The sequence below is a fragment of the Mustela nigripes genome, chromosome 2 (genome assembly GCF_022355385.1).
Source record: "Mustela nigripes isolate SB6536 chromosome 2, MUSNIG.SB6536, whole genome shotgun sequence".
Taxonomy (NCBI): domain Eukaryota; kingdom Metazoa; phylum Chordata; class Mammalia; order Carnivora; family Mustelidae; genus Mustela; species Mustela nigripes.
Genome location: NC_081558.1, coordinates 63,263,279 through 63,285,343, shown reverse-complemented (window position 1 = coordinate 63,285,343; position 22,065 = coordinate 63,263,279). Strand labels below are relative to the sequence as shown.

The 22,065-nt window shown below is 43.9% G+C and overlaps 2 protein-coding genes across 10 annotated transcripts in view; one reads left to right on the top strand and one right to left on the bottom strand.

The window, feature by feature from the left end:
• Window positions 1-4,486, top strand: part of MLH1 (mutL homolog 1) — a 49,303-nt gene extending 44,817 nt beyond the window's left edge. For all 3 annotated transcript variants that reach the window (XM_059390577.1, XM_059390578.1, XM_059390579.1), the window contains 4 exons: window positions 2,170-2,334; window positions 2,899-2,991; window positions 3,284-3,397; window positions 4,164-4,486. In XM_059390577.1, coding sequence (XP_059246560.1) covers window positions 2,170-2,334; window positions 2,899-2,991; window positions 3,284-3,397; window positions 4,164-4,331 — 540 coding nt within the window. In that variant the 3' untranslated portion in view covers window positions 4,332-4,486. The remainder of the gene's footprint in view (window positions 1-2,169; window positions 2,335-2,898; window positions 2,992-3,283; window positions 3,398-4,163) is intronic.
• Window positions 4,487-6,351: 1,865 nt separating this feature from the next.
• The window catches only part of LRRFIP2 (LRR binding FLII interacting protein 2), a 107,853-nt gene continuing 92,139 nt past the window's right edge, over window positions 6,352-22,065 (bottom strand). For 5 of the 7 annotated variants that reach the window (XM_059390581.1, XM_059390582.1, XM_059390584.1 and 2 more), the window contains 7 exons: window positions 17,351-17,452; window positions 16,939-17,071; window positions 15,342-15,391; window positions 10,346-10,466; window positions 7,757-7,836; window positions 7,072-7,176; window positions 6,352-6,647 (listed from right to left, as the gene is read on the bottom strand). In XM_059390581.1, coding sequence (XP_059246564.1) covers window positions 6,537-6,647; window positions 7,072-7,176; window positions 7,757-7,836; window positions 10,346-10,466; window positions 15,342-15,391; window positions 16,939-17,071; window positions 17,351-17,452 — 702 coding nt within the window. In that variant the 3' untranslated portion in view covers window positions 6,352-6,536. The remainder of the gene's footprint in view (window positions 6,648-7,071; window positions 7,177-7,756; window positions 7,837-10,345; window positions 10,467-15,341; window positions 15,392-16,938; window positions 17,072-17,350; window positions 17,453-22,065) is intronic. The other 2 variants (XM_059390586.1, XM_059390587.1) reach the window with 1 other exon arrangement.

Genomic DNA, 22,065 nt, shown 5'->3' with positions numbered 1-22,065 from the left:
TTTTTAGCAGTAATTTTTTTTCCAGAAGCACACATTTTCTTTTTTCTTCTTCACTTTTCATATTTAAATTTGATTAATTAACATTAATGTATTGTTTGTTTCAGGGGCACAGGTCTGTGGATTATCAGTCTTATTTAACACCCAGTGCTCATTACAACACGTACCCTCTCCAGTGTCCATCATCCAGTTACCCCATCTCTCCACCCGCCCCCTCCAGCAACCCTCTGTTTCATGTTTCCTACGTTTGTCTCCCTCTCTGATTTCATCTTGTTCCATTTTTTCCTCTCTTCCCCTATGATCCTCTGCCTTAATTCTTAAACTCTGTATATCAGTGAGATCATAATTGTCTTTCTTTGATTGACTTATTTAATTTAGCATAGTCCAGTTCCATCCACGTAGTTGCAAATGGCAAGATTTCAGGTTTTGTTTTTTTTTTTAAAGATTTTATTTGTTTATTTGACAAAGAGAGACAGAGAGGTCACAAGTAGGCAGAGAGAGAGAGGGAGAAGCAGGCTCCCCGCCAAGGAGAGAGCCCGATGTAGGGCTTGATCCCAGGACCCTGGGATCATGACCTGGGCCGAAGGCAGAGGCCTAACCCACTGAGCCACCCAGGTGCCCCAAGATTTCAGGTTTTTTGATGGCTGAGTAATATTCCATTGTATATATATACCACATCTTCTTTAGCCATTCATCTGTCAGTGGACATCTGGGCTTTTTCCATAGTTTGGCTGTTGTGGACCTTGCTGCTATCAACATTGGGGTGCAGGTGCCCCTTTGGACCATTTCATTTGTTATCTTTGGGCTAAATACTGAGCAATGAAATTGCTGGGTCATAGGGTAGCTCTGTTTTCAACTTTTTGAGGAACCTTCATACTGTTTTCCAGAGTGGCTGCACCAGCTTGCATTCTCACCAGCAGTATAGGAGGGCTCCCCTTTCTCTGCATCTTCGCCAGCATCTGTCATTTCCTGACTTGTTAATTTTAGCCATTCTGACTGGTGTGAGGTGGTATCTCATTGTGGTTTTGATTTCTATTTCCCTGATGCTGAGTAATGTGGAACACTTTTTCGTGTGTGTGTTTGACCATCTGGATGTCTTCTTTGCAGAAATGTCTGTTCATGTCCTCTGCCTATTTCTTTTTTTTTTTTTTCCCTAAAGATTTTATTTATTTATTTGACAGAGAAAGACACAGCAAGAGAGGGAATAGACATAGGGGGAGTGGGAGAGGGAGAAGCAGGCTTCCTATGGAGCAGGGAGCCCGATGCGGGGCTCGATCCCAGGACCCTGGGATCATGACCTGAGCCAAAGGCAGATGCTTAACAACTGAGCCACCCAGGTGTCCCCTCTGCCTATTTCTTGATTGGATTATTTGTTCTTTGGGTGTTGAGTTTGGTAAATTCTTTATAGATTTTGGATACTAACCTTTCATCTGTTACATTGTTTGCAAATATCTTCTCCCAGTTCTGCCAGTTGTCTTTTGGTTTTGTTGATAGTTTCCTTTGCTGTGCAAAAGCTTTTTATCTTAATGAAATTCCAAAAGTTCATTTTTGCCTTTGTTTCCGTTGCCTTTGGAGACGGGTCTAGCAAGTAGTTGCCGTGGCGGAGGTTGAAAAGGTTGCCTGTGTTCTCCTTGAGGATTTTGATGGATTCCTGTCTCATATTTAGGTCTTTCATCCATTTGGGTCTATTTTTGTGCGTGGTGTAAGAAGATGGTCCAATTTCATTCTTCTGCATGTGGCTGCCCAATTTTCCCAGCACCATTTATTGAAGAGACTTTTTTTTCCATTGGACATTCTTTCCTGCTTTGTAGATTAGTTGACCATAGAGTTGAGTGTCCATTTCTGGGCTCTCTGTTCTGTTCCATTGGTCTATGTGTCTGTGTATATGCCAGTACCATGCTGTTTTGATGATTGCAGCTGAGAAGTTTTAGTTATGTGCATTGTTTTTTTAGATATAATCTATTTTATATTTCATAAATAGGATATATGTGTGTAAACCTAACTTTTATGTGCACTGGGAAACCAGAAAATTCATTTGACTCACTATACGTGATACTCCTTTACATAGCAGTCTGGAAGCAAACCAGTACCTCCAAGGTGTGCCTGTGGTAGTTTTGTGGGAAGGAATTCAGGCTTCACTTGGAGGGACTGTTAACGTGGTCTTTGTTCTAGGAGCCAGCACCACTGTTTGACCTGGCCATGCTAGCCTTGGATAGTCCTGAGAGTGGCTGGACGGAGGAAGATGGTCCCAAAGAAGGACTTGCCGAGTACATTGTTGAGTTTCTGAAGAAGAAGGCTGAGATGCTCACAGACTATTTCTCTTTGGAAATCGATGAGGTGTGTAACAGCCATTGTATTCCTCTGTTGTATTCCTCATGTAAGAGCCAAGTTCTGTAGTTGGTCCTCAGTCAGGGTGAGAAGGCCACCCACCCTTGTGAGAAGCAGCACGAGACATCTGTTTACATCCTCACCCCCTATTTTCATGTCTAGGTTACACCACCTTTTTCTCATCCAGTCATGCCCATTCCTGTTCCCAGGGTGAAGGACCCCGACAAGAGAGAGCTGAATTCCACAGTCCCTACAGGCCACAGTAAATGAGATGATGCCGGCCACTTGCTTTGTTTCTTCCTCTTATGCTTAAACTTTGGGGCTTTCCATATCTCTGTATTCTTTAATTGGTGAGCATATTGAAAAAAGTAGTTGTTCTGCTTCATGTCAGTACAAAAAGCTTTTTAAGTGCTTTGCTCTCCCACCCCTGGTGCCCAGCTAAGTCAAGCACCTGGTCGCCCGAAGTGTGGGCATGTGGATAAGACCTGGAGGGAGCACTGGGGAAAAGGAACTTGATTAAACTGTAACAGTTTATTTCTTGTCTCCTTCTTGTGGCCTTTTCTTCACAACCAGGAAGGGAACCTGACTGGATTACCCCTGCTGATCGACAACTATGTGCCTCCTTTGGAGGGTCTGCCTATCTTCATTCTTCGACTAGCCACGGAGGCAAGTGGTCAAGCTGTTTTTAATATGGGGGTACCTGCGTGTGGGCTTGGGGGAGAGGGCATGGGGCCACACCTTCACATGGAATGATGGAAAGGGTAACACAGCTTGACGGCCCCCCCTTACCCCACCTACCCCAGCAGTACTCAGCAGTTCCAGTTTATAGATTTAATGCCTAAAATTTTACATGTAAAAAGCTTTAAGTAGTCTGTGACCTTGACTTGGAAATGAAATGTGTTTCATTTTCATTCAGCAAGTACCTATGCTGAGGTATTAAATTCTCTCTTTGGACTAGGTGAACTGGGATGAAGAGAAGGAATGTTTTGAAAGCCTCAGTAAAGAATGTGCTATGTTTTACTCCATTCGGAAGCAGTACGTATCTGAGGAGTCGACCCTCTCGGGCCAGCAGGTACTGTAGTGACGCACAGTAGCACCCGGGAAGGGGCTGGGCTCTCATAACAACGTTTAGGAAATGAAACTTGCTACCTCTGAATTCCTAGGATTTCACTGCACATAAGGTTTAAACATAATGGTCAGCTTTTATTCATGAATTCTGCTTCCTTCTACTGGTTTGGAAGGTCCCTCTAGAATTATCCCAGTACCTGTCAAACGTGAAAGCACAAGCTGTCACAGTGAGAGCTGGGAGGCCGAGCTGGATGACCCAGGGCTAGTGAGCCCTCGTCTCCTGTCGTTAGCCCTCCAGCACATAGCCCCCAGTCTCCCCACGCTTGTTTAGCTTTGGCCCATTTAATCTGACCACTGCTCTGCCAGGAGAACAGGGCAGTACTAAGGTCAGATCCCTAGCTTTTCTTACAGACCTTTCTGTACACAGAAAGGGCTTGGGTGACTGCACTTCCTACTGAACATCCTAGTCCATCATAGTCCGGATCAGATGTTACATTAGATCCTGCTACAATCCACAGTTCCTCCCGAATGGAAACAAAGTTCCATGGGAGAAAGTCTCTGACTTCTCTTCCTGTTGTCACCTCTCAACATTTGGGGCTGTAGGATCCCTGAGAGATTGAGAAGAGGGATGTCTCACCAGCATTAGGAAAACAGCAGATTGTAATGAGCAAGACATCCAGGTCCAGTACAGGTCAGCCGGGAAACCACAAATGCTGGGATGTGAGTGGGCCAAATAGGGATGCTTGTGACCGCTAACACATCTTTTCCAGGGGGAAGTGTCCGGCTCCTCTGCAAACCCCTGGAAGCGGACTGTGGAGCACGTTGTCTATAAAGCCTTACGCTCACACCTTCTGCCTCCTAGACATTTCACAGAAGATGGAAATATCCTACAGCTTGCTAACCTGCCTGATCTGTACAAAGTCTTCGAGAGGTGCTAACCACACTCCCTTGTGGACTCTGGGCTGTGCGGTTCTTGCCTTGTGTCCTGATGAGGGTAGGTCTTACAGTTGACGACTCCCATTTGCCCTCTAACTAGTAGCACTCTTTCACGCTCGGTGGAGTGACCAGAAATAAATTGTCAAATGTGTCCTAACATGATTGATTTAATTTCACTACACTTGAAAGGTTTTCTAGATCCATTTTCACCTACAGTATACCTGATTGTGTTGAAGAATCCAAAAGTCTTTTGAAAGCCCTCTGGGCATCTGAAAAGAATTCTTAAAAGGCCTTGGAGATTTTATAGATCTTGCTCTGGTTTGAGTCTTTGGTATTCTAATTTCTGATATCAGCAGATATGAATTACATTGGTCCATATGCCTCTGGAAAGAGGTGCCGAACATGTAAGAGGCTCTGGTGACACTGAATATGGAGAAAGCTGAATTGATAATCTGTTACTATGTACTTAACCAAAGCTAATTAATTTTTAATGAAAAAAAACTTGCGAGAAGACAGCAGTCCTTACAGAGTTTGTAACTGGTATGCATCTTCAGTGAGCCCCCTTTGTTAATGGATCTGAATCCTACCAGCTTAAGATAAAGTTCTAGTTATTCTTGTCTGAAGGATGACATAAAATTACAAACTTAAGCTGTAGGTGTCATTACAATAAGCTGCCTTAACACTAGCCTGCATTAACAGAAATGTGCATTGAGCACAGGGAGGAAGAACACCCACAGTACTGAGGTACAATCCAGATTACAAGACTCAGTGAAGAATGTTCCATGAGAAAGAACAGGGAACTCTACCTAATGGAAGACATGGAGCCATTCCCTTTGGAAGAGACCAGGACAACAGGAGACAAATTTGTTGTACCACAAAAGGGGCAAGGTCAGGTTCTACCACATAGAACTTCGAAAAAGTCAAAGGGTGGCTCAGTAGTAGGGCTCGGTGAGACCAGTGGGGCACAGGCTGAGCAGCCCCCAGCCTGACTCCAGGACCTCACCCTCTTCCCCTCTCCCCCATTTCCCACATAGGTGATTACTGGTAGGACTATAGGAAATCCCCTCCATTCAGGACAGTGGTTTCGTATTTTAAAATTAAAAGGCTCATTGCTCTGAAGAAGGGGGTAATTTGTAGAGATTTTCTTCACATTCAAGTTAGCTGTAGCATCTAGTTTCAAGTCAGCTTTATTTATCTCATGTGCCTTTAATTCACTAGACTTCTCCCAGCCTTGGTTCTGAAGATACAGCCACCATCTCCATAAACCCACCTTGATTCTGAGGGCAAAAGCGAATCACAAAGCCTGCAGAGTAGCCACATTCGATGATAAAAGCCCCTTGAACTGAATGAATGTGTCAGTAGCCAGCTGTGGTCAGCAAGAGGGTGCGTTTTAATAGAGTCTTCAGGCCGACCTCCCGCCTGCCTGCTCCCCCCACCCTGCCGGGCTTGTCTGAGGTTCCATTCCACAAAGCAGCAGCAGATGAGATACTTTACATGAGATACAGCACAGCTGATGTTGAAGACGAAGGGCCCTGCTCTTACTTAAAGAGTGTTAGGCTTTGGACTTGCCCAGCCACATGCAACAAAGCAAGTTTTATATACACTCCCCATATCTTTTTCTAACATTTTCTTATATAAATTTAAATATTTTACAAAAAAAGGCTTTTTCCTCCAAACATAGAAATTTGAGTGAAACATATATTCCCCACCTGTGAACTTGGTTCTTCACTAAAATATAAATGCTATCTGAAATCAAGGGTAAGTGTCTTTTGACCGCTGGAGATGACTGAAGTCTGAATTGCACCGTGGAGAAGGCACTTGTGTTTTCCGAGGTCTCCAGCCGAGTTATCTCATTGGGCACTCACAGAGTTGCTGTCCTCCGGAACCCGTGCCAAGGCCTCCGAGTGCCCAGTCACTGAGACAGTTGGGGAAAAGTGGTGAGTAAACTTGATTCTAAAATTATGGAAATAAAAAATAAAAACAGCATGGACCAGCTCTTAGTCTAGAATCAAACTACAAACGAAATCCAAAGTGTTCATTCATGAAGATTCAAACCTGTTCCATTCTCTCATAAATTATAAAATACAAAGGTGGCTATTTAAATGACAAAACTCAAACAGTACTGAAGGGGGTCTGTGTCAATGGACAAAAAGTCAGTCCCTCTGGGAGGGGCCCCAGAAGCAGCACCCAGGCCAGAGGGTAGCCTCCTACTGCTGGGCCAGAAGTGCTGTCCTGTTGGCCTTCATCTTCTCCAGCCGCTTGGCCAGGTGGCTGTTGGTCATCTCCATCTCCTCAATCTTGTCCAGTGCTGTTCGTAACTGCAGACAGGGAGAGCTGGGTCACTTCACATGGTCATACGTGAACCCCAGTGCCACCTGAGCACCCTCCACCATGCCCCCCCACCCAAGAACAGAAGTGCTGCCAGCTCGGCCTTGCATGGCACCCCGTGGCCTCAGCTCTCTTCTGCCAGCTGGCAGTGCCCAGCAGGGACACTGAGCCTCAATCCCAGGAAGGGCAGACAGCAGGTGGGGAGACAGACCAGCTCTACAACAGAAGGGAGACCTGTCCTTTCTCTTAGTTTCTAATTGACCAAAGCCTAAAAGTAAATGGCAGTCACTGTGCAGGTCAAAAACCAACACCAAAGAGGAAGAGCCTCCATTGCTATTCCCTTAAGACTTGGACCCAGGATTCAGTTCCTCAGGCAGCAAAGGATCTTTTCTTTAAGCATGCAACAGCAGGTACCTCTCGCTGTAGCTTCCTCTTTTCCGCCTTCAGTTCATCCTCCACTTTCTCAGCATTCTCCGCGGCGGTCTTATACCTCAGCACCTGGCCCTCGAGCCGGCTGATCTGTCAACAAGAGAACGCGAGCCTCTGCTAGTGAGCACCGGGAGCCCCTTTCTCGCAGCCACATGGAAACACAGCATCATTACAAATCCCAAGTCATCCCCTCATGGTGAGTCATAGGGCCTCTCAGAACCCGACGGCTATTTATAGATCAAGAAATGTCCCTGGAGAGGATTACAGCTGGAGAGTCATTACAGAGTCAATTTCCCATGTTAAGTTTATGATGAACATATTATTTAAGTGCCAAATTAACATTGCAGGACAAGATTCACTGAATGGAAAAGCATTTGGACTTTCTGAAAAGTGCAATAAGGGATTTTCAAGCTACAGTCTTCCTAAAGTCTCTTAAAATAATCTGGAAAAAACAATTATACTATAGTCTTGTGCATTTTTACAACTAACAAAAGGCTGAAGTGTCCTGCCAGGTTTTCTCTGCTGGTTTTTCTACTTTGAGAGCTTTTACAGAGACCCCACTACAGAGACAGCCCAAGGAAAGCTGGGTACCCCTGGAATTGGCCACTCAGATGCAGGAAGTTGCAAAGGGAGTGTTAATCACTTGGTAGCATGCTAAACAAGTACTTACACTCTGCTCCAATGTGGTTATATCCTGTTCTGCCTTTGAAAGCTTAAATTTATATTCACTAATTTGTCTATTGGCATCTCCTAGAAGAGAAGAGAACAGTCAATCACCTGTCAGCAGCTGTGACCTCAGGCAGTGACAACCTCTGCAGCCCAGGAGGGGACAGTAAAGTGGAAGGAGACGAACGCAAATGCCCACGGGGTGGCCACAGCACCTCTGCAGCCTGGACTCCAGAATGGCTCTCTTGCCAGAAGCTCTAACACCTGATCCCAGCATCCCTTGGACCAGGGAGTTGGAAGAAAATGTGACTCTTTATGCTATGGTGTGGGGAGGCTGACCACTGAGGAAAGCCCTGTCAGTGCATCAGTGGCCCCCGACAACCTTACGTGCCGCCCTTCCCCCAGGAGCCTCCAGTTTCCCTCACCTTCCTTCCTTCCAGGCTCCCTTCTGCTGCCATACCTCGAGGACCCTTCCTTGCCCACCTCTGACTCATGTCCTCAGCATGCCTCTACTTAGTCTCCTGTAACTTCACCTTCCCTGTCATGTTTTTAATGGCTTTTCTAAGATGATCATGCCTTCTAAACACTGTGTACCTGAGGAGAGGGGCCATGGCTCTGCCATCCTTAGTCTACCTCTATATCTCACCAAGGGCTTTGGGCCTGTGCTTAATAAACATTTGCTCATAGAAATGCTTTTCAGTAACATTGTGATAATGTGATGGGTAGACTTCTAAATCATTAGTTGTACTTCTGACCTAAGAAGTCATTTAAAATAAGTTTGAAAATTCACTCCAGCCAACCAAATTTCACAAAAATCACCTGAAATGATTATAGGGTAGGAATCATAAGGCCTATAGGAGATAAACCAAATCTAAGCCATCTAACTTAAGAACCTTTCTGCTTTTCCACATCATTGAGGTTATAACTACTTATATAATCTTCAGGCAGAGATTCTTCTCACAGGTAGTTAATGTCACCTGGAAAGTAATAGAGCTATAAAACTGTCTCCCTGAAGGCCCCTCTGGCAGTGACAGACAAGAGTTCCTACTGCTGGGCTCTAAAACAGAAGCTTCAGGATCTGGTTTTAATCCTTCATCCCAGACACTTACTATCACAATGTGTTGCTTCCTTCTCGTGGCAAACCTCCCTTTCCTTCCTGTTTTCATGCTTGCCATGAAATTCCATTCGACCACACCATGCTTCCATCCCCGGGCTTCCTTTGCCGGCCAAACCCAGTCTATCAGGTCCCACTGAGCCCACCTCGTTCGACAGTTCACTCTGGGTCCTTCCCAGACACTAGCTCCATAATGCCCACCCGCCCTAGAAGCATTCACACGTCAGGCATGCCCGTTTTCCCTCAGTGTGACTCCTTTTGAATTTGCTGCTTTAGGCCAATCTCTTTCAAATCTACCCCCTGCCCTTCTTTAAAACTGTTGGTAGCCACTGTACTGGTCCAGCTGATCCTCACAGCCTCCCAGCTAGTCAGTCTGCCTTTCCTCATGCCCATCTTCATCTATCCTCCATGCCAAAATATTTCTAGAATATTCAATAAGAGTCACAAGGGTCCCAGCTGATCTCTAATTAAGGACATGATACTAACTTCAAAAGGCAGTATTAACAGTATTAATAAGCTTTAATCCAAGACGCCTTTTCTATTTAGCCTAATGCAAAAATATTTAGATGAAAAGGCCATGGAATAACCGATATTTTAAAATAAGTTATCAGAAAAGCCACAATTAAAATTGAAAAAGTCTCCCCTCTCCACAAATGATACATTATCAAACTATGTAAGAATGGCTGCTGACCTCCCCCCACCATGGAGATTACATTACTGTGGACACAGAAGGCATTTTAAAACAGCATGGGGGGCGCCTGGGTGGCTCAGTGGGTTAAGCCGCTGCCTTTGGCTCAGGTCATGATCTCAGAGTCCTGGGATCGAGTCCAGCATCGGGCTCTCTGCTCAGTGGAGAGCCTCCTTCCCTCTCTCTCTCTCTGCCTGCCTCTCCATCTACTTGTGATTTCTCTCTGTCAAATAAATAAATAAAATCTTTAAAAAAAAAAAAAAACCAGCATGGGGTCAAAAGTAGAAAGGAGAAAAACTGCATGAGGTAAACTGAAGAGGCTTACTCTGGCCTTGTTTTAAATTCTTATCTATAAGGATTCATTTGGTTAATAAGAAAACTTCCAGCAAAGTTCTAAAACTGTTCAACATTAGTATGAGTTAGTTCCAAATATATCCTCCCACTATCCAAGAGAGATTCCACAAGAAAAATATCATTGGGAAAGGTGCTGTATGGGAGCTGACAGTTGACCCAGGTGTGGAAGAGGACAGTGCCAGGAGGACACGATTTCCAAAATGTCTCTAGAAATCACTGCACAGAAGGGTAAGAGCACTAACCCAGTCCTCTCTTACTCCATTCCCTGAAGTGCAGAGGCTGCCAGAAGGCTCTCCCCGGCCAGACCACTGAGATCAGGACTACACTCTGGACTTGCCAAGGATTAAGCCATCTTTGTAACATGGCTCCCCCAGAGATGCACGTGGGAGACGGGCAGCCTCCCCATGGAGTGGCGCTGGCCTGGCCATGGTACCTACTCTGCATCTCGATGAACTGCAGGTCAGAACCATTGTGCAGCCCCGCCATGTCTGCTGCCGAGCCCTCACTCCGAGAGCACTTCTGCCGCTCCTCCTCCAGCTGCAGCTTCAGCCTTCGGATCTGAAGCAGAAAGAGAGGGCCATCACGAGATCCACAGGACACAGTGGGTCCTTGGCCACACAAGTCATCCGCCCAGAACCTGAGTGCCTACCACGGGGCCACGGGGCCAGATGCGCTAGCAACAAACTGGGAACATCCAGAAGGAGTGAGCTCCAGGACCAGGTGTCCCAATCAAAACAGCCCTATTTGATGTTGTGTGTAGGCTGGTGGAACAGCAGATCTTTTCAGCGTTTTTCACTACTTTTATTCAATTCCGTTTTTAATAAAATTCCACAGGCAGTTAGGTGTTTGTGTTTTGTCTTAAAATTGGGGTAAATATCCTAGGCTAAATATTTAGGAAACTTAAATGTTAAACATTGAATTCAATTAAATACTAAAATTAAATTTAATTAAAATATTAAGTATTAAGTATGAACACTTAAATATTAGGTTAAATATTTAGAAAACCTTCTGTATACAGAAACAGTTGGAAACGTATTTTTTAGTTTGGCTTTACAGGTGATCTACCTTATTTTACCCATAATAAAGGATATTTATAGTTTATTCATAACAGCTCCAAACTGGAAATGATCCAAATATCTATCAACAGGAAGCTGAACAAACTATGGCACATCTACCCAGCAAGGGGAAAGCACTACCAATAGGTGCAACACAGCTGAATCTCAAAATAAGTACACTGTGTAGAAGATTCCAGACAAAGGAAGAGGACATACTATGTAATTCCAATTATATAAACCTCACAAAATGGAAACTAATCCACAGTGACAGAAAGCAGAATAGTGGTTGCCTGGACAGGGGGAGAGAGGAAGGCTGAGGAAAGAAGGCTTACCAAGGGACACTGAAACTTTGGAGGGGTTATGAATATTTTCACCATTTTGATTGTGGTCATGGTTTCGTGAGTATTGTTACAGGTTGACTTGTGTCCTTACAAAATTCATATGTTGAGGTTTTAACTCCCAGTACCTCAGGATGTAAACTCATTTGTAAATGGAGTCAGTGAAGATGCATTTAGTTGAGCTGAGATGAAACCATACTAGAATGGGGTGTGCCCCTGATCCAGTATGACTGGTGCCATACAGAGAGATAGGCACGTACAGAGGGACGACGATGTGAAGACACAGAATGCTATCCACAAGCCAAGGAATGCCACAAACTGCCAGCAAAGTGCCAGGAGCCAGAGAGAAGTGTGGGACAGACGGCCCTTCACAGGCCTCAGAAGGCACTGCCACTGCTGTCACCCGACCATGGGCACTTGCTAAATCTCCAAAACTGTGTAGACAGGACACTTCCATTCCTCTAAGCTACCTCTGTGGTACTTTGTAGGGGCCGCCCTCAGAAACGAATACGGTAGGACATTTGTACACCCTAGGTATGAGCAGCTTATTCTATACTAGTTATACCTTAATAAGGCTACAGGGGTTTTTAATTTATAAACTGAAGAAACTGATAATGAATCAAATGCGAAGGGATTCAGTTTTGGGAACAGACAAGGCCCAGTGGAGACAGGAGCCTGCACACACGGAAAACAAGATCAGATGAACAGACACGTAATGATGCTAAGGCCCCCGGTCCGACCTCAATCCCCAGGATCCTGCCAGCAACACTGCTCCGTGGATGCAGAGTCCGGGGAGATGTCTCCCTGTAGAACTGTCTGCCTAGACTAAGGTAAAGACCAACATACCCACATCAAAATTTTCCAACAAAACACCCAGCCACATCAGCCTTACATGTGCTAAAAGCTGCCTATCAGGGTTTTAGTCACCACCGGCCCTGAAACTTAGGGCCAAACAGCATTAGTTAGGAAATAAACTATGCAGATGGAAGGAAACAACAGAGAACAGTGACAAACTGTCAATATCCTCTGAGGTAAGTAAAAATATCTACATCCGGAAAACATAAAGAGAAACATAAAGCCAATGGAAGTTTTCAAAGATGAAGTTGAGAAAATCTTTTTAAAGTAGAGCAAAAGAGATCAAAAGGGATGGACAAACAGGAGAGAAACAAAAAAAGTGCTGATCCCAGAGGTCTACTGCCCCTTCCTTCAGAAATCAGAGCCATTTTTCCCCCAAATGACTACAACTCTTACCAGGAGAGTTTGGGGAGCAAACAGCTCAGAACTACAAGGGGGAACTGCCTCTGTGACCAAGACCAAGCCTCCCCAGGCCACCTTTGCCCTTCATCATCAAGGGTCAAGGGTGAGTGTGATGCTCAGAGTTAAGGGGGCTTCCCTAGCTGGTACCCCATCAACAGTGGTCAAAGGGAAGCCTGGGCACTAGGACTAAGTGGGCCATATCCCCAGTGGGGAAAGGGTGAGCTCTGCACTGGGAGGGAACCCATGCTTCCCAGACACCTCCACCCTTTCAACATCTCCCTTGAGTGAACCAGGACTAGTTCTTCATTATCCCCAGTATCATTATGTCCATCTCAAAAATAGTCATCCTCTTACACTCTTCCCTGAAGGGCTCTGTACAGCTGTCACCCCCATCTGCACCTTCTAACCCTTCCCAATGCCTAAAAATCTGGATTACCATTTCCCCTCATCCTCAGTCTCTTCTCTGAATGGTCCCTTTATCTAGTGTGTTAGCAGAAATCCACTCTCCCCTGAGAAGCCTGTTCACTCTGCAGCCCTCTGACCTTCTGGTGATTTCTCCCAGAGCCCTCCTACCACTGGGCCTGAAAACAGAACACATGACCTGCTTTTTGTGCTGCTGCCCAACTATTCTCCATCAGTGCTCCCTAAAATCCCTACTTCCTGACCTCTTCCCCTCTGATTCCACATACCAACCACCCCTCATCACTGCCATCGCCCTACTCCTTCACCACTTAGCTCCTGATTTATGCTCCCTCAAGTATAGCCGGAGCAATTTAAAGATCCACCTACATAGAGAATTTCTCCTATGACCGATGGCAGTTTCTGGAACACCTCCTCTCCAAGGATCTTGCCATCACTATTCTCCCATAGTCATATACTGGATTCTCCCACTTGATTAAGTGCAGTCCCTGCATGAGTTAGTCCCATTATCTTTTCTCCAACCTCTACTCCTGGTCTTTCCTGCTCCCTCTCTCAGGAACCCAAATCCCAGTCCTTCAATCCCAGTGATATTTCCCATCTTTCCACTGGGCCTTGACATCTTCCTGGATTACCCATTAGCCTCATTACCCACTTCATCTTTGGGGTCATCATTATCAATACTCTGCTCCATATGCCCTCACCTCCTCTGCTTAATTATACTCCTGGGTAAAATCCAACTCCATCCACCCACGCCTGCACCTATGGCCACTAAATGTGGCTAGAGAAACACATACAGTAAGTGCAGTCACACAAACTTCGAACATACCATATAACTTACATATTCATTCCATCTATTATTTATTGTCTGGTTTCCTCCTACTAGAATGTAAGATCTGTCTCCTAGTGCAGGGATTATTTAGCTGAGTAGTTCATGGAAATATGCCAAACGCCTAGAATGGAGCCTGTTAAAGAGTGGCATCTCATTCAACATTCGAATGACTGAACAGGAGTTTCAAAAAGAGATAACAGATTATGGGAAGGGAGAAAAACAGTCAAAAAAGTTTCCCAGGATTGAAGGATAGAAATTCTGAGAATTGACAGGGGCCCAAAACATGCAGACAACTCCAAACCATATCACTGTGAAACCTCCAAACAGGAAGGAGAAAGTATGATAAAAGCCACTAAAGAAAGGAAGAAGTCACATACCAAAGATGAAAAATCAGAATGCCCTTAAAATCTTCAACATGTTGGCTTCCATACTGGAAGCCAGAAGACAATGAAGCAACTTCTTTAAAAAAACAAAAAAAGAAGAAGAAGAAGGAAAAATTCCAAGAATTCTCTAACCAAACTGTAATCAAGTAACGGTAAAATGAAGACATTCTGAGGCCTCCAAAGTTATGAAAAATTTATAGCCTATATATCCTTTTCTCAGGAAGTTACTGGGGGATGTACCAAAAACAGAATGAATGAAAAAGGAGGAAGGCCTACAGCATTGCTAAAAGGGACTCCAACCTCAACCACAGGCAGAGGAAACCCTAGGCGGGGACAAAGGGCAGCCCAGCTGGGCGTGGAGGGAACAGGCCATGAAGTTCCCAGGGGGCCAGGTCTGATGCTCCAAGAACCAGCAAGCAGAACAGAGAGAATACTTGGTGCACCGCAATCTCTAAGAGCAGATTCAACTACTGCTGCAGGCGCAGCAGCGACGCAAGTCATAAATACACAGGAAACCCAGCAGAGTAAAAGAAAAGCCATAGTATTAACTCTGGGGGAGCGGGAGCTGTGATGACGAGGGAAGGCAGCTCTGGAACGCTGCGGGGCTCCATAACAACTGCTTACAAGTCCCAGTGACACGTGCCGACGGGATGCACGCTGTGCCTTTGCTGGGACCAGAGATGGGAAGGGTGTGCATGCTGCTGGGGACAGAAGGCTAGATGGTTCTCTTGCACAGAGAGATGTCAACAGACAGTGCCCAAAACAGAACTATCAAGAAGCAACATGAGCGTGTGGGAGAGAAATACATGAGAACAGTACACATGGAAAGAATCTGCTGAACCAATCAGCATGGTCAGGGTAAAGATGAGGAGGCAGAGCAGGAAACTTCTGTCTTTACAAGAAGCTTTGTAGAGCTATTTAACTCCTTAAACTCCACATCTCATAATTTTTTTAAGAACAGGAAACAACAAAAAGGCAAAATATGAATTTATCTTTTTGTCCTTCAAATCCTGAATTCAATCTTCAAATCTTGAATACTGATGTTTGAAATAAGTGCATCTCTTTCTTGCATACATTTTAATTTGCTTTGCCATGTGATTTATTTAGTCCGTTAAATTAACATTATCTTCCAGTGAGAAGAATGCCTTTACCTGTGATAGTAGCTCTTCCTTTTCTCCAGCAAGTTTTCGTAGCCTGACATCTAAAACAAATGGAAAAGGTTGTAGACTAAATTTGTGAGGATATAGTACAGAAACAATTAAAAATCATTCTTGAAATTCAGAAACAGCAAAAATCTGGTAACTTATAGCTCTCAATATCAAAAGAAATGAAGGCTTAAGTTCAGTGCTAAGGAAAAATACTTAATTATTCAACACATATTTCCATACAAAAAATAGCTATCAAGGCACTAAATATATTTGCTCCCAAGGGCAGTGACTTTCCACTGAAAGACAAACCAAAGTACAAAGATCACTTCCTTGTTTCAAACATGTTTTCACAAGCAGACAGACAACTCGAATGCAGGGTGCTCCAAGGTTTAAGCCTCACAGGAGCAAATAAAATCTGGGAGAGAAGACAGAAGGGGTACAAGAGGGCCTGGGTGGGGAGGCTGGAACAGGGAAAATGGGAGGACAATGCTGAAGGAGCAAAGGCCCTCAGAGACTAGTGAGGGGAAATGGGGAAACTCCGAGTTTCAAGTAGTCATGGGCTAATCTGAGGCATGGTGGCAGGATTGCTAGGGCTCACTCCTGGCCTGGGGGTTGGGCTGCTGCTTCCCAAGCACGCCATTAAAACAAGGCCCTTGGACTGAGAGGGGCCAGAGATGAGTAAAAGCAGCAGTCAGCACTGAGCCAGAGCCTCCTCCAATCAACTAGGGTCACGGCCGAATGTTAAGTGCTGGCTTCCCAGTACCTTCCCAACAAGCAGAGGAAGCCCTGGGCTGCCTCCAGCCACACACTCTGCATTCTCTACAGCGGCTCCCACTGCCCCGCCCACAGCCTCTGTCCTATCAAAGTGATCTGTCTCTGCAATTCTGTGCCTCAGAGAATGTGTTTACTAACTCTGAAAAGGTCCCAGTCCTCTAGAAAACCTACACATTATGAAAACAAAAGGAAAAAAAAAAAACATGAGCTGGTGTTAATGGAGTATCTGTGCCACTTTCCTTCCTCTAGAGCTGAATTCTTAGTAGAGCCAATGGATGAGCATCTGCGTGGTTTCCTGGGAGAGGTGTTATTAAAGTCTCAAAGGCTTAAATTTAAGACACTTAGATGTTAAGAGGCTCAGAAGCCTTGCTCTAGAAAAAAACACTCCTCTGACTTCTTGGTCACCTGTTTCTTGCCTTAAGAAATGCGGTGGCACTGCAACCCTGGGATAAGTAACAAAGCACAAAACTAGACTCTCCAGGAAAAAGAAACTTAAATCACACTTGGGAAGTCCCCTACCAGCCCACAGGTTCCTTGGGATGCATATGCTGGATTATCTCTTCCCGGAAGGTTTGTATTTAAGTAAAAAAGCAATGTGTTTACACCAACAGTGTTTCCATGCAGAGGCCATACAATGACCCAAATGCTGGTTTCCCAAGTTCAAGGATGCCTAAAGACTCTGTGCCCAGATTTCTTCCTGTTAAGAATTTAGATAAACCTCAGATAGACTTTGTGTTGTTTTTGTTTTCCAAGATGGGATATGAGTAAGCCGGAAGTCTAAGAGGACAGTAAATCCAAGCCGACAGAGCAGCAGGCAGTGTCTTACCTAGTGGACCCTCTCCTGCAGACTCCAAGACCTGAGCAGCCTCCTGAGACACCACGGTGATGGCTCCCACCACTGGTTCATGATTGACATCCCCATTGGGAGTGCCATCAGGGATTATAACTAAACCACGTTTCTGTGGAAAAGGAAAAAAGCCACCATCACAAAACATGGCCAACACGGAAGCAGTAGTATGCTCTGTGAGGTGACCCTGCGTCAATATGTCTGCCACAGGCAACACTGGGTTAGAACTAATTACACGGAATATAGGTCCGTAGAAGAAATAACTGAAACCTACCAAATCTGCACTGAAGAGTGAATGCTGGGATGTCTTCAGGCTGGGAAAGATAACAGGATGAAAGGAAGGAAGAATAAAGCATTGAGGGACTTGAACTCCGGGCTAAAGCTAACGTACCTCTCCTGTCTTCACTGTCTCCTTCAGGTCAGCCAGCTCCTCTCTGAGCGTATCGCGCTCATTCCTAAGGCAGGCAATGTATTCTTTCTGTTTCTCTAGGGCCTGGTTTTAGACAGGGTAGCAAGGGAAAGAATGGCACAGAAAAAGAGCAAGTGAAAGAGGCAGCAGAGTGTACCTAATTCAAATAAACAAAGATAAGGCCTTAAAAGACAAGGGAGCGGTAAAGCTTGGAAACCAGCAGTTAGATATGGGCAGAAATACAAAGTCATATGGACACACATCTGCACAGGAGGGTTTCAGCAAAAACTGGTTAGTCGTGCATCAGTTTGCCAAAACATGCTTATCACATCAGGCAGGAGAACTGATCTTTCTTTTCCAGTTGATGGGGAAAAAAAAGAAAAAAAAATAAAAAACAGGAAAAGGAAGATGAAGATAGCAGTCATATTAAAGTTTTCCTTACTGACCTTACTACATTTTCATATGGTGACCAAAACAAATGACTACATTTTATGTTTAACTAAAACTGTTCATCAGGATACAGTGAAATTTTTTTAATTAAGAAAATTAAAAATTTTTTAGTTAAAAAAGTTTTAATGGCCCTAGAAGAAAAAATAACCAATATATACAAGGTATTTTAATTAAATATTGGCTGTAGTGATTGTTCCGCAAACAGTGCAGCAAAATATTCCTCAAATACCACTTAATTCAAAATAGCTAATCTCCAAAGGGATTCTCAAGGACCTGTTTTTTTGTTAATTTAGTTAAATACAATTAAGAATCTGGTTTCTGATACACCTTTCTAAATGGGAAAAAGAAAACACTGACAAAATAAATACAGCCCACCTATGGAGTGCAGCAGAATATGGGTTTGGGGGTCAGGCTTTTGAGTCCCAGCACGTACTAACTTACCTAGGCCTCAGATTTCTCATCTGAAAACAGAAGGGACAACACGTACACAGCATAAGCACTGCTGCCATGCGCGACTCCCAGGAAGCGCTGAGGAAAAGCCCAGCACTTTCTTTCCACTTGGATCACCCCCACCACTGCCTGAATCACAACTGTCAGTGCTGAGGCCAACAGGGCAGAAGCAGGCACACACCCAGGTTATCAGTGACAGAACGAATCTGTTCTATGGAGGCCATAACCCAGAATTCAAAACATACCCCAGGCAAGCAGCCCATGCAGATACCTGACAGCTGGACTATTCTGAAAAAACCTTTCACTACATCAGTGTTCCTGTATTTAATATGTTCTGCCAACAGCCCCAACAGGCCAAGAAGTTAAACTACAGCAGGTACCTTTCCTCTCAGTTTATGGGGTTAGAAATGAGCCAATGGCTTCATTACTGACTGCTGAGTAAGTGGACAGTGTTCTAAATCATTCTGATCTTACGACAAGAGAAGCTGGCAGCCACCAACCATGAGGCTCCAACTGTACAACAGGCACTGCTACAGAGACATGTAATTTTGCCCTAATATATTATTTCTCCCTTCTATATCCTGTACTTGTCTTATCCCCATTTCACAGATCAGAAAATTGAAGCTCAGAAGTTTTATATATATACATTTTTTGGGGGGGGCCCAAAGTCGCAGTAAGTGCCAAAGCCATAAAGTAAATCTAGTTCTTTTTGGTTTCAAAGCCTTTGCATACTTTTTCTCTATCATAGCCCTAAGAAGGCCACAATTCTGTTTCCTTACGGTCATCCCAGATGCGCTGGAAAAGAAGCCTCTAAGTAGCCCTACACCATACTTACCCAAACTGCAACAACAATATCTAATTTCCTTTCAGCAATTTACATTCACACCATATGGCGTGTCTTGAGTCTGCCTTCATATTAATCATTTAGGCATTTACCCTAACACTTCAAGCTACTATTACCACTCCACTGCATTAATAACAAATGTTAAGCTCAGGACAAAAAAGCACAAGCAATACTTTCCCATCTGTTGGCAAACACTTGATCTCCAGGGCTTAGATATTTGTGGGTTATTGGTATCTGCGTGCATAGTTTCGCCATGCATCACCGCATACAACCAGGTCAGTGATCACTGCCACAACATGCTCTACATAACCACCACCACTAGATGCTCTTAGGAACAGACCAATCTTAAACTAGAAATTCTAGCAAATGCTAGTACATGCCATTGGTTCCTCTTCCTACGTATTATAGCAATGGATTTTATCTTTACTTTGGGACTTAACTTTATTTTCCCATAATTATGGATGGGAAAATAAAATACATCCTTTAAGTTCTCCCATTTCACCACAAAGTTCGAGGGCTACTGAAATACCTTCTAATTGGAGCAAATGTACTCTCGCTGATCTGAAATCCTCTGCAGCACCTGAGCATAAAACTGCTACCCTGTGTTTGCATTCAGTAATAGCTCTCACAGTAGACTTTTTCCTCCCACTTAGGATAAAAACTACATGCCTGTGGAGATCTAAATAATTCTTTACCCCTGAACTAACCTCAAATTCTAGTGTCAGGAAGCCTGAAAGATATGTATAACAGGATGAACTCTGGGGACAACAGGTTATTTCTCCATATAATTGCATGGGGCCAGAATATCTTAGAATGGGATGGAGCCTCACACAGGGCTATCCAGATACACCAGTCCCATGTATGTGCTTATTCCATACATAGCCAACTGGCACTTGGAACCGCCTTAGGACTACAAGCATGACCACAAGGATCAATGGAGGAAAACCAAAGAAAACTAAACTCTAACATGAGAATAACGGCCATGTTCCTTTATTAAGTCACTAACTTTAAATCTTGAAAATGAAGCTAGAAACAAGTGATACATGAGGAAGTCACTGACTATACTGAAAATGTATCTTGTGCAAGTCATGGGAGGACCACATTAGGATGGTTATCAGAAAAACCAGAAACAAGTGTTGGTAAGAGAACCCTTGTGCAGTGCTGATAAGAATGGAAAATGGTACGGTTGCTGTGGAAGACAGTCTCACTACTCCTTAAAAAACTTAAACATACCATTACCATATTACACAGGGATTCTACTCCTGGCTATCAACCCAAAGTAAAGAAAGCAGGACCACAAAGAGGTAGCTGCAAACTCATGTGCACAGCAGCATTACCACAAGAGCCAAAAGGGGGAAGCAAACTAAGTGTCCATCACCCAATGAATGGATAAACAAAATGTGGTACACACATACAATGAACTATCATTTGGCCTTAAAAAGGAAGGCCATTCTGACACATGCCCCATCACAGATTTAAAAAAAAAAAAATTTAAGTTTAGTTTTTTAAAAAAGCCAAAGGAACATATTATTATATACCATACAGAAAGAAGATAGCCACTTGCTCATTCAATAATACCATGAATATTTAAAAGTCAAGTAATCTGTCTTAACTATGAGCACATCTTTTTGGTAGAAAATAAATTTTTGTTTTATTTTGAATAGCTATTTTATTGGACTGAGTGGTTTGGAGTTTTCCTATACCTGATCCAAAATAATTGGTTTAAATACTGAGATAATTATATAAAATAGAAATCATGGACCTACAGATCTGTGCTACAAAAAATTATGTGAAGGTCCTAAAAGACCATTCTAGATAGTGACCAGACTAACTAACCTTTATAAATTACCTACTTTGTGCCATACATTTTTTCATATCTCATTTTAAATTCCCCAAGTAAAAATGTAAATAAGTTTAGTAGCTCACAATCAGAATTTCAAAACTCTTAAGTTATATTCCAGAAGGCTCTTCTAGCTTTTAGAATTTTAGAAACTCAGTACTTTAAATATTAAAAACTCTTAAGAAATAATTTTGTTTCCCATGTGTTTATTAATAAGAGAATGGGGGGCAGTGGGCGCCTGGGTGGCTCAGTCAGTTAAACATCTGTCTTCGACTCAGGTCATCATTGGGGGTTCCTGGGATGCAGTGAGTAGGGCTCCCTGCTCAGTGGAGACTGTTTCTCCCTCTCCCTCTAACAAGCCCCACCCAAGCTCGAGCACTCTTGCTCTCTCAAACAAATAAAGAAAATCTTTAATTTAAAAAAAGGTGGGAGGCTATGTCCTTAGATATATGAAAAGAAGTGGATAAAAGAACTCCCCCATCAACAATGAAGGTTATGATCCAGAGGACTGCTCATCCAGGCATGTCTATCATAGGTGTTCTTGGGGATCTTTGCCAACTTTTCCCTACGCCACCTGACCTCAAGCAGAACAAAACTTTCTGTGTTCTCAAGATAAGGGCTTTCTTCCCTCTCTCTGCTCCCTCCACCATAGCCCTTCCCTGACAAGGTAAGCGTCTGGCAGCTATGGCTGTGTGGCACCCCCAGTGCAGAATAGAGTTCACAGCATGAGGTGGGGCACATGTCAAGGGTGACACGGGATGAACTGGTGGGAATTTTTCCAGCCTCCATACGCTTGGAATCTATCTAAAGGGCTTAGCAAAAAACCCCTGAAGACTTTCCTTCTCTGGGCACCGCCCCCCTCCCTGCTTTGGGGAGTCATAGGTTATAATTAGAGATGACGTCATGGTTTGGCAACTGTGGCAAATCTTACATTCCTATCCACTTCCGTAACTAAATTGATGTTAATCTCTTCCTATTTTATTCACCAAGGATTTATGGGATGCTAATTACTTGTCCTCCACCCCCCACTCACTGTTCTCTTGTTTCTCATCCAAAATTCTTGCAATGTAAGGATATCTGATTACCCACAGAGTTTGAATTAAATCCTGTGGT